Source organism: Dendrobates tinctorius, unplaced genomic scaffold (genome assembly GCF_039654945.1).
Source record: "Dendrobates tinctorius isolate UK_male_01 unplaced genomic scaffold, ASM3965494v1 ptg000081l, whole genome shotgun sequence".
NCBI classification, from domain to species: Eukaryota; Metazoa; Chordata; class Amphibia; order Anura; family Dendrobatidae; genus Dendrobates; species Dendrobates tinctorius.
The window spans coordinates 13,846,731-13,859,723 of NW_027361749.1; the positions used below are offsets into that span (position 1 = coordinate 13,846,731).

Below are 12,993 nucleotides of genomic sequence, written 5' to 3' on the forward strand. Positions count from 1 at the left end.
TACCGCTGTCAGAGACTGACAGTGATATATATCTGGTTAACAGCCTGCTAAAGGCACCCTCTGCTGCTAAAGGCACATGATGACTGATTAAATCAGCTATCATGTGCAGGGAAAGATGCGGGCTCAGCGTGCAAACCTGCATCATAGGCAAGGACATGGCTTTTGATGTACAAGTGCGCCATAGGTTGTGAAAGGGGTAATGTGGATGCAGAGGTGTTCTTCCGGGAAGCATAGTATAGGACACAACTTATTGATCGGTGGGGTCTGACCAATGGGATCTGGACTAATTGGCAGAAGTGGAAACTTCTATCCTCATTAGAATGGAGTAGCAGTGCACTTGTCCGACTTCTGTACCATTCATTGTCTGAGTCTGTGGATACAAAGTTGAGCGCAGTTCTTGGCAGCCCCATAGGTAATTAATGGAACGGCAGTCGAGTATGCTCACTGCCACTCCATTCTTAGGGGGCTAACATTTCCCCATTCTGTCAATCAGTGCGGGTCCCAGCAGGTGGACCACATCAATCAACAGTAATCACCTATTCAGTGGATAGGTAATAACTTAACTTCACTGTGGAACCCCTTAACCTATTTTAAAGAGATTCTGTCAGGACTGTCCAAACCAAGCACATGAACTCGGAACAACCTTGACTTGGCCAAAAAGTACAGTGCACTTTTCTGCCTACATATTTTCCACCTATCTCCTTCAGAGCTGTCAATCAATCAAGTAAGCCGGTGGTAGATAAAAATCTGCAAATAAAGTAGGTGACAAGGCGCTCTGTACTGGTTGAACAATGCCAAAGGCAGACTGCTTGTCTCTGCTTGGTTTGAACAGTCATTTAGTGCTGAGACTTCTGTAATCTTATTAATAAAAGTTATATATTAGGATATGCACTGCTCTATGGATCTGCACTTTGGTGTCGAGCTGGAATAAGGGAACTGTTTGTCTTTATAGCAAAGTGTATTAAGACGTTGTAAGCCTTATATTAGCTGCAGACTGCCCACATGAGGGCTCAACCCGCTATCTGTCCTGCGCGCCCCCTATCGCCATTCTGCCGGGGTGGGTGCCTGATAACTGAATGTTTCCTACCGACAGGTCTCTGGTCCCACAGAGCGCAGCCGCTTCTACCGGACGACTGCTCGCTCCTGATACACAGCAGGGTCTTATTCACATCAGGTTATTGTTCCCCAAGGTTATTATGCCGATGTTATTGTCATACTGTGTTGATCAGTTTATTCATTTTTGTTTTATTTTCTAGACAAATTATGAAAATAGAATATACAGCTTGAAAATAGAATGTGGACCCAAATATCCCGAAGCCCCTCCGACAGTTAGATTTGAAACAAAAATAAACATGAATGGTATAAATAGCTGCAATGGTATGGTAAGTACGCACACTCCGAGTTTAGGGAGAGGGACGGATCTTTTACATTTATGTCACATCCACAGGATATTCAATATTTATCTGAAATATGCAGGTGGCACTTCTGGCAGCCGCACCCTTCTCTAGAATAGGGTTCTGCCTCATGCACCTGTACATGGAAGCACATCGCTCTCTCCATTCACTTGTATGGGGATGAGATAAATACTCTAGCCTGCTTGGTGACTATTCTTAGGACTACCATAGAGCTGTGCATGCACGACTGGCGCTCCATACAAAGCAGCATGAGACGGCTCTGTGCTCGAAAAAGGTGCAGGCCTTAGAGGTGAGTTCCGTACCTGTCATACGTGTAGGTTGTGAACATACACCATCGGTGATTTAGATGGAAGACCCCTTTACGTTTTAAAGCTGGAATCTACCGTACAATTAACCCCTTAACCCCCAAGGGTGGTTTGCACGGTCATGACGGGCCAATTTTTACAATTCTGACCACTGTCCCTTTATGAGGTAATAACTCTGAAACGCTTCCATGGATCCCGGTGATTCTGACTTTTTTTTCTCGTGACATATTGTACTTCATGTTAGTGGTAAAATTTCATTCAAATAACTTGCGTTTATTTGTGAAAAAAACAGAAATTTGGCGAAAACTTTTAAAATTTTGCAATTTTCCAACTTTGAATTTTTATGCCCTTAAATTACAGAGATACGGCACACAAAAAACTTAATAAGTAACATTTCCCACATGTTTACTTTACATCAGCACAATTTTGGAACCAAAATTTTTTTTCGTTAGGAAGTTATAAGGGTTAAAAGTTGACCAGCGATTTCTCATTTTTGCAACGCCATTTTATTTTTACGGACCACATCACATTTGAAGCCACTTTGAGGGGTCTATATGATAGAAAATGCCCAAAAGTGACACCATTCTAAAAACTGCACCCCTTAAGGTGCTTAAAACCACATTCAAGAAGTTTATTAACCCTTCAGGTGCGTCACAGGAATTTTTTGAATATTTAAAAAAAAAAACATTTAACTTTTTTTCCCCAAAAAACTTCAGGTTCAATTTTTTTTATTTTACCAAGGGTAACAAGAGAAATTGGACTGCAAAAGTTATTGTGCAGTTTGTCCTGAGTATGCTGATACCTGATATGTAGGGGGAACCACTGTTTCGGCGCATGGCAGAGCTCAGAAGGGAAGGAGCGCCGTTTGACTTTTACAATGCAAAATTGGCTGAAATTCAGATCGGACGCCATGTCACGTTTGGAGAGCCCCTGATGTACCTAAACAGTGGAAACCCCCCACAAGTGACCCCATTTTGGAAACTAGACCCCCCAAGGAACTTATCTAGATGTGTGGTGAGAACTTTGAACCCCCAAGGGCTTCACAGAAGTTTAAAACGTACAGCGGTACAATTTAAAAATCATATTTTTTCCACAAAAATGATCTTTTCACCCTCAATTCTTATTTTTCCAAGGGTAACAGGACACTAAAAGTTATTGTGCAATTTGTCCTGAGTATGCTGATACCCCACATGTGGGGGTAAACCACTATTTGGGCGCATGGCAGAGCTCGGAAGGGAAGCATCACCATTTGACGTTTTTGGCTGGAATTGAGATAGGACACCATGTCGCGTTTGGAAAGCCCCTGACGTACCAAAACAGTGAAAACCCCCAACAAATGACACCATTTTGGAAATTAGACCCCCTAAGGAACTTATCTAGATGTGTGGTGAGCACTTTGAACCCCCCAGTGCTTCACAGAAGTTTATAACGCCCGGGCGTGAAAATAAAATAATCGTATTTTTTCAACAAACATGATCATTTAGTCCCCAATTTTTTTATTTTCCCAAGGGTACCAGGAGAAAATGGACCCCAAAAGTTGTTGTCCAATTTGTCCTGAGTACAGCGATACCCCATATGTGGGAGAAAACTACTGTATGGACACACGTCGGGGTTCGGAAGGGAAGTAGTGACGTTTTGGAATGCAGACTTTGATGGAATGGTCTGCGGGTGTCATATTGCCTTTGGAGAGCCCCTGATGTACCTAAACAGTGGAAACCCCCCCACAAATGACACCATTTTGGAAATTAGACCCCCTAAGGAACTTATCTAGATGTGTGGTGAGCACTTTGAACCCCCAAGGGCTTCACAGAAGTTTATAACGCCCGGGCATGAAAATAAAAAAATCATTTTTTTCCACAAAAATGATATTTTTGCCCCCAATTTTTTATTTTTCTAAGGGTAACAGGAGAAATTGGACTCCAAAAGTTGCTTTGCAATTTGTCCTGAGTATGCTGATACCTTATATGTGGGGGTAAAACACTGTTTGGGCGCATGGCAGAGCTTGGAAGGGAAGGAGCACCATTTGACTTTTTCAACACAGAATTGGCTGGAATTGAGATCAGATGCCATGTTGCATTTGGAGAGCACCTGATGTGCTCAAACAGTGGAAACCCCCCCAATTCTAACGCCAACCCTAACCCCAACACACCCCTAATCTCAGCCCTAACCCTCGCCCTAATGGGAAAATGGAAATAAATACATCTTCTTTTAATTTTATTATTTTTCCCTAACTAAGGGGGTGATAACGGGGGGTTTGATTTACTATTTATAGCGGTTTTTATTTTTGGCAGCTGTCATATGCTAAAAGACGCTTTTTATTGTAAACATAGTTTTTGCATCACCACATTTTGAGAGCTATAATTTTTCCATATTTTTGATCGCTTTTTATTCCGATTTTTGGGACGCAGAATGAGCAAAAACCAGCGTTTCATGAATTTCTTTTGGGGGGGTGCGTTTACACCATTCCGCCTGCGGTAAAATTGATAAAGCGGTTTTCTTCTTCGGGTCAGTACGATTACAGTGATACCTCATTTATGTCGTTTTTTTATGTTTTGGCGCTTTTATGCAATGAAAACAATTTTATATAAAAAATAATTATTTTTTACATCGCTTTATTCTGCGAGTTATAATTTTTTTATTTGTTTGCTGATGATGCTGTGTGGCGGTTCGTTTTTTGAGGGACAAGATGACATTTTCAGCAGTACCATGGATATTTATATGCGTCTTTTTGATCGCGCGTTATTGCACTTTTTGTTCGGCGGTATAATAAATTATTATTTTTTTGCTTCGTTTTCTATTTTTATTTTTTAAGGGGTTCACTAAAGGAGTTAACTAATGGGACAGTTTTATAGGGTGGGTCGTTACGGACGTGGCGATACCAAATATGTGTACTTTTATTGTTTTTTTGTTTTTTTTTTTATTTCCAAAAAATGAATTTATTAGGGAATATTTTTTTTTTTTTTTTTAATTTATTTAGCGATTTATTTAATATTATTTTTACACTTTTTTTATTTTAACTTTATTACATTGTCCCAGGTGGGACACCACTGTCCTGTGACAGATCGCTGATCTGTCACATCACAGATCACTGTGACAGATAAGCAATCTGTCACAGGCACTACACAGGCTTCTTCCTTCCCTGCGCTTTGCAGGCATGAGGAAGAGGAAGTCAGCTCCCTGCAGGCCCCCGAAGGTCCCCGTCGCCATCTTGGATTCGGGGACCTGCAGGGATGGAGCCCCCCGCAGCAGCGCTGCACATTGCGCTGCTGTGGGGGGCTTAGGGAAGCACGGAGGGAGCCCCCTCCCTGCCGATGCTTCCCATTAAGCCCCGGTACACCGCGATCGTGTTTGATTGCGATGTGCAAGGGGTTAACGTGTCGGGGGCGGTCCGTGACTGCCCCTGACACATTGTGCCGGGTGTCAGCTGTGATAATCAGCTGACAACCGGCCGCGATCAGCGGCGCTCACCACGTGGGCACCGCTGATCGCTGTGACGTACTATCCCGTCCCTGGGGATTAAGTCCCAGGGCACATGGACGGGATAGTACGTCACATGGCAGTAAGGCGTTAATATTAGTAAATTGTAAGATTTTACAGATTTTGAATTTACATCTAAGCGCACAGTCAGACGGCTGTAAAACAAAGACAACGATCACATCGTAGTGAACGGACTGGCTGGCAGCTCTCCCGACATGAGTGTGACAGCTACATAGAAGTACGTACTGTCACACTCGGGTTAGGCGAGCCAACGGCCAGTCAGAGCACTGTGATCATCATCCGTGTTATATGGCCATCTGAGTGCGCACTAAAGCTAATTCCAGTCCTAATTCCAGTTTTTTGTTCAGTAAAGAAAGGCTTGCTTGAACTCAGACATTTACCTGAAAAGAGGAATAAACAAATGTCCAGTTTGTAAGGGCAAGCTGCTGTATTTGTCCTGCAAAACTCACAACTGGTACAGATACAGAGAGGAGAGAGAAATGAGGTCCCCCACTCCTCCCCCAGTGCCTCCAGTGTCTCTGCATCCCCGCCTGGAGTCCCCATGCCGGTTGCATTTTCTTCTGGGAAGAAAATGGTGGGCGCATGCACAGTGCTCCCTCCGAGATCTGACGGCCAGCCTCTGGCAACAATAGGAAATTTTTAGTATTGGTTCATTTTGATCACTGTGATAGACCCTATCACAGTGATCAAAAAAAAAAATAGTAAATCAAACCCCCCTTTATCACCTCCTTAGTTAGGTAAAAATAATAAAATCATTTTTTTTATTTCCATTTTTCCATTAGAGTTAGGGTTGGGGCTAATGTTAGGGTTGTGGTTATGGTTGGGATAAGGGTTAGGGGTGTGTTAGGGTTAGTTCTGTGGTTAGGGTTATGGTTTGTATTAGGGTTAGGCTAGGTTCACATTGCGTTAGGGCATCTGTTTAACGGATCCGTTAAATGGATGTGCTAACGCAGATGTCATTTTTGACATCTTTAGTGACCTAGCGCTAACGGTATGCATTAATGCTAGGTAGCGCTCAGGTACCATGCGCTACCTAGCGTTAGCCCATACAGTTGTATGCACAGCGAACGGACTCGTTGTATGCACGCAAACAGCGTTCGAGGGTGCGTCATGAATTAATGCATACTTTCTAACGCATACCGATTTTGGCATGCGAACGTATGCGTTCGTATCATTGCGGGCAATGGATGCGTTAACGGATCCGTTACATAGCGTTACTGCCGCTATGTAACGGATCCGTCAGCGCATTGCCCCCTAACACAGTCTGAACCCAGCCGTAGAGGTGTGTTGGGGTTAGATTTGGCGTTAGAATTGGGTGGTCCACTGTTTAGGTACATCAGGGGGTCTCCAAACGCGACATGGTGCCACCATTGATTCCAGCCAATTTTACGTTCAAAAAGTCAAACGGTTCTCCCTCCCTTCTGAGCCCTGCCAAGCGCCCAAACAGTGCCTGTCCCCCACATACGATGTAATAGCGTACTCAGGAGAAATATTTTGTGGTCCATTTTCTCCTGATACCCTTGTGAAAATAAAAAAAAATTGGTTCCAAAGTAAATTTTTTGTGAAAAAAGTAAAATGTTGATTTTTTTCCTTTCACTTTGCTTTAGTTCTCGTGAAGCACCTGAAGGGTTAATAAACTTCTTGAATGTGGTTTTGCGCACCTTGAGCTGTACAGTTTTTAGAATGGTGTCACTTTTGTTCTTTTTATGTTATATTGACCCCCCCCCCCCAAACTCACTTCAAATGTGAGATGGTCTCCAAAATAATGGTTTTATAAATTTTGAGAAATCGCTGGTCAACTTTTAACCCTTATAACGTCCTAACAAAAAAAAATTGTTTTCAAAATTGTGCTGATGTAAAGCTGACATGTGGAAAATGTTATTTATAAACTATTTTGTGTGACACCACTCTTTGATTTAAGGGTACAAAAATGTAAAGTTTGAAAAATGGCAAAATTTAAAAATTTTTTGCCAAATTTCCATTTCTTTCATAAATAAATGCAAGTTGTATCGAAGAAAATTGAAGTGCAATATGTCACGAAAAAACAATCTCAGAATCAGTGGGATACATTAAAGTGTTCTAGAGTTATAACCTCATAAAGTGACAGTGGTCAGAGTTGTAAAAATTGGCTTGGTCATTAAGTACCAAATTGGCTCTGTCACTAAGGAGTTAAAGAGGTTGTCCGTTACTCGAACAATCCCTTCTCAATCTCTGTTTCCCTCTTGTAAAATAACGACACCTATACTCATCGCCGGCGCCGTTTCAGTGCTGTTAGTACTGGCTATCCCAGGGATTGTGTGACATTATGTAACACGATCCTGGTGGCCGATCAGTGCTGGCTTCACTCTCCCCTCATGTGGACTAATCACATTCAACTGGAGGAAATAAGATAGCAGTAATGCTCATTTCCTCCGGATATATATGATTTCTCCGAATGCAGGGAGAGTGAAGCCAGCGCTGATTGGCGGTGGGGGTTATGTAACATAACAATGTCACGCAGTCTAGAGAAGAACCAGTGCCGACATCACTAGAATGGGGCCAGCACCAGAGGTGAGTAAAGGTGTTGTTATTTTACACAAAGGGATTGAGAAAGGGACTGTCTGAGTAATGGACAATCCCTTGAAGTATTTGCAAAGTCACTTAACCTGTCATTGGATGAAACTACACAAATGTTAAAATCGTAATATACAGAGAATTTATAACTAACCTACCAGAAACTTCTACATCTCCAAACCATTTGACTGTGAAGCTCTTTGACCCCGGCACAATTTTCCCTGTTTGCTCTTGTTTTTTCTACCACCTCTTCCGAGAGCAATAATTTTTTTATTTTTCCATCGACATAGCCTTATGAGGGCATGTTTTTTTGCGGGACAATTTGTAGTTTTGATTGAACCCATCCATTCTATAAAACGTTAGAAAGTGGAAAGCAGGAGAAAATTCCAAGTGCGGTGAAATCGTGAAAAAAGTATAATTCCACAATTTTTTTTTTTGTCTTTAGTGCGTTCATTATACAATAAAAATGACCTGGAAATCTTAATTCATCAGGTCAGTACGATTATGGCAACACCAAACATGCATAGTTTTTTTTTTGTTTTTTTTTTAAGTAGTGAAAAAAAATTCTGGAATTTGTAACAAAAATAAATACAATTTTGCTAGTGTCACCGTTTTTTGATACCCGAAACATTTTAAATTTCCAGTTGATGGGGCTGTAAGGGATGTTTTTTTTTCGCACCCTGATTCACTGTTTTATTTATACCATTTTGGTATAGATACAATATTGCATTTTGTGCATATGTTCCAGTGGCCAAAAAAACAAATTCTGGTGTTTTTTTCCCCCTTATGTACAGCTTTTACAGATTGGGTTAATTAATTTTTTATTTTGATCAGACTTTTACGGATGTAGTGATACCACTTAATTTTATTTTAGTTGTTATTTCTTTATTTTATTGGGTGACAGGGTGGTGATTCAAACTTTGTTTTTAGAAATCTAAAAAAAATTCTTTTACTCTATTTTAGGCTAAGTGCACACGTTGCAGAAATTTTCTGCTCAAAAACCTGAATCCCTTCCCAGAAATCGCACCTATTTTTCCGCTTGCGTTTTTTGCGCAGTTTTGATGCGTTTTTGATGCGTTTTTTTTCCGCAGCGGTTTAAAACCGCATGGAAGAGGCCTAAAACGGGGAAAATCCGCAAAATTAATGAGCATGCTGCGTTTTTTACCGCGATGCGGTTTTTCCGCTGTAAAAAACGCATCAATGTGCACAAAAAGTGCAAAATGCATAGAAATGACTGTGCAGCTTATTTTTAGCGGTTTTATAGTGAAAACCGCAGTAAAAACCGCTAAAAAAACGCGGTGTGTGAACACAGCCTTATAGTCCCCATAGGAGACTTAAACCATCGATCATCTGATTGTTTGTATCATATATATGGCATTACCACTGTACCACTGCTGGCTTTCAAAAGACAACTGTCATGACAGGCACGGAGGTCTTCAGCAGACACCCGGGTGACATGACAACTTATCGGCGCCCTGCGATCACATCGCTGAAGTGCTGATGGACAGTTACAACTGAGCGCTCCTTGGGCTGAGCTCTGTAAATGCTGCTTTCACAGATTGATGGCAGCATTTAACAAGTTAACAGCAGCAAGCAGAGCTCTGCCTCACTCGTGGCTGGTAGAGGTATATGAAGTCAGAAAGCCGAACTTACAAGGATAGGCCAGGTTCACTTCAGGTTATGGCAGTCCTTTTAACGGATGCGTTAAACGGACAGCGCTAACGCTATTCTTCTTTTGATCGCGTTTGTCCGATCACGTTAGCGCATCTGCTCATTCTACGCTAGCCGTGACGGACCATCGAATGCGGTAGACCGCGTCCAAGGGTCCGTCACAGCGTAACGGGACTTCGCTAACGCATGCCGATTTTGACATGCGTTGGCAATTCGCTAGGTTATGGCAGTCTATGGGTGCATTAACGGATGTGTTACATCGCATTAAAGGGAATCTGTCACCCCTTTTTTTAGATCTCATATAATGATATCATTCAATTGTGTGTCACATAAGGATTCTTTTAATACTTTTGCTTCCCCCTGACCCCGCACCTTTCATGCATAAATGCCTTTTTTATATCGGTTCAGATGTATGTAAACTGCCGCGGTCCGGTCCGATGGGCGGGGCTTATTCACCTGCTCCCCCCTGTCTTGCTCTACGCATTTCTTCTTGTGTAGAGCAAGACAGGGAGGGGGGAGCAGTTGAATAAGCCCCGCCCAGCGGACCGGACCGCGGCAGTTTACATACATCTGAACCGATATAAAAAAGGTATTTATGCATGAAAGGTGTGGGGTCAGGGGGAAGCAAAAGTACTAAGAGAATCCTTATGTGACACACAACTGAATGATATCATTATATGATATCTCAAAAAAGGGGTGACAGATTCCCTTTAATGCCGCTTTGTAACGCATCCGTTAAACGGACTGCCATAACGCAGTGTGAACCTGGCCTAATTGTATGTCATATGTTTAAAAGCAGATAAAAGATAAGCAAGTTGATCCTGTTATGACCCCAAAACAATGCTCCAGCAGTGAGAAATCAAGTTACGGTAAGTTCTGTATTTATATGTCTGGAAGTATCTTGGTTCAGAACGATGCACTTCTATCGCTGTATTCCCTGCCAATGACCTGTCAATCAACCAAAGGAGAATGGCACTAGGCAGTGACAACAGCGCGAGGCTGAGGAGCTGTAAGTGCAGTGTCACCCCCCAGTGCACTTCTAGACACCGATGTACCGATTTTCAAAATTTGATTTGTCACTGCTGCAGCATTGCTTTGCCATTCAAAGAGATCAACTTGAATATCTTTTAAAGGGCTACACAGTCATATAAATGGTTTAGGAGTGTAGAAGTTTCTGACCGGTTCCTTTGATATGTATTGGCTGATGTCCATTTCACGTAAACCAAAAAAAGGCCTAATTTTTCTCTTTGCGACGCAGTCAGCCCAGCTTATTCCCTCCAGTCATATGGAATTGAAGGCTGTTTCCGCCTTGGTTTTTCCCCTTCTATCCTAGTTATGCATTTGGAGTTTTGCCCTAGGTACTGTATATCTGTACTGTAAGTACGGGATATCTGCACTGTAGCGCTATACTTGGCCTATTGTTAGCATAAAAATAACAAATATCAGCCCAGATTATTCAAAAAGAATACTTTTTTTGGCATACAGTATACATAGGGCCCTTTGGGTAAATTTGGCACTTTTTTTTGGCATATAGCTAATATAATGAAAAAAATATGATCAGAAGCACACACTGCAGTGTTGTACACCTCACCCCATTCACCCAAGAAACCTCACAATCATTTATTGCTACTGACATGTTGTGCAGTGATTATGTGTGATTGCATTAAGCTGGCCCAATATACAGTGGCATGTAAAAGTTTGGGCACCCCTGGTAAAATTGCTGTTATTGTGAGCAGTTGAGCAAGTTGAAGATTAAATGATCTCCAAAAGGCCTAAAGTTAAAGATGTATTTTAGGCAAAATAAATATATATACATCTTAAAAATTATTTTTATTTTAAAAATTATAAAAAAAATAAAATGGATCAACACAAAAGTTTGGGCACCCTTTGTGTGCTTAGATAACTTTGACCAAGGATTCAGACATTAATTAGCTTGTTAGGGATATGGCTTATTCATCATCTCCGTTGGGAAAGGCCAGGTGAATCAAATTTTCAAGCTTTATAAAAACCCAGCCTCCTCTAACCATGTTCCAAATAACAGCAGCCACGGTTTCTTCAAAGCAGCTGCCTAGCACCTGGAAAATGAAAATGATGGAGGCCTACAAAGCAGGAGAAGGCTATAAAAAGATTGAAAAGTGTTTTCAAGTTGCCCTTTCCTCAGTTCCAAATATAATTAGAAAATGGCAGATAAAAGGAACAGTGGAGGTCAAGATAAGGTCTGGACGACCAAGCAAAATTTCAGTGAAAGTGTAGGGTTGCTAAGGACGCAAATCAGAATTGCCGCTTGACTTCAAAAAACCTTCAGAAAGACTTAGGAGACTCTGGATTTGTGGTACATTGTTCTACTGTTCATAGACACATGCATAAATATTGCCTTCATGGAAGAGTCATCAGAAAAAATCCTCTCCTGTGTCCTCAACATAAAATTCCATGTAAGGAATATGCAAAAGAACATCTACACAAGCATGGTTAATTTTGGAAAAAAGTCCTGTGGACCGATGAGGTTAAAATAGAACGCTTTAGCCACAATGATCAAAGGTATGTGTGGAGGAAAAGGGCACAGAATTTCAGGAAAAGAACATCTCACCAACCATTAAGCATGGGGGTGGATTAATCATGCTTTGGGGTTGTGTTGCAGCCAATGGCTCGAGCAACATTTCACGGGTAAAAACAAGAATGGATTCAATGAAATTTCAACAAATTCTTAATGCAAGCATAACACCATCTGTAAAAAAGCTGAAGTTGAAAAGAGGATGGCTTCTACAAATGGATAATGATCCTAAACACACATCAAAATCCATAATAGACTACCTCAAAAGGTGCAAGCTGAAGGTCTTACAATGGCCCTCACAGTCCCCTGATCTGAACATCATTGAAAATCAACTAGACCTCAAAATAGCAGTGAATGCAAGACAACCCAGGAATCTCACAGAACTGGAAGAATTTTCTATGGAAGAATGGATGAAAATCCCTCAAAGAAGAATTGAAAGACTCTTGGCTGGCGACAAAAAGCATTTACAAGCTGTGATACATTTAAAATGGGGTGCTACTAGGTACTAACCATGCAGGGTGCCCAAACTTTTGCATTGGCCCATTCTCCCTTTTGTCATTTTTAAAATGTAAGAGATGAAATTATGTATATATTTTTTGCCTAAGATAAAAAGGAAATGTGTCATCTTTAATTTCAGGTCTTTTAGGGATTATTTCATTTTCAACTTGCTTAACTGTTCACAATAAGGGTATGTGCACACATAAGCGTTTTTTCCGCGTTTTTACCAAATAAAACGCTTAAAAGAAGCATCCCATTCATTATAATGAATTCCGAAATAAACGCATCGCGGAAAAAAAACCGCAGCATGCTCATTAATTTCTCAGAAAATTCCGCATTTCTAGCTATTTTCTTTGAGACTGGGGCTGCTCCGGAAAAAAACGCATAAAAAAGCGTATTTTTTGCGCAAAAAGTGCACCGAAAACGCGCTGAAAAAAAAACGTGTTTTCTGGGAAGGAGTCCGGTTTTCAGTCAGGAATTTTCTGCATATGTGTGCACATAG

At 41.3% G+C, this 12,993-nt stretch overlaps 1 protein-coding gene across 1 annotated transcript in view; it reads left to right on the forward strand.

Annotated features, from left to right (window-relative positions):
- Positions 1-12,993, forward strand: part of UBE2V2 (ubiquitin conjugating enzyme E2 V2) — a 49,951-nt gene that overhangs the window by 33,849 nt on the left and 3,109 nt on the right. The window contains exon 3 of the mRNA XM_073583779.1: positions 1,257-1,382. Within this exon, the coding sequence (XP_073439880.1) occupies positions 1,257-1,382 (126 nt within the window). The remainder of the gene's footprint in view (positions 1-1,256; positions 1,383-12,993) is intronic.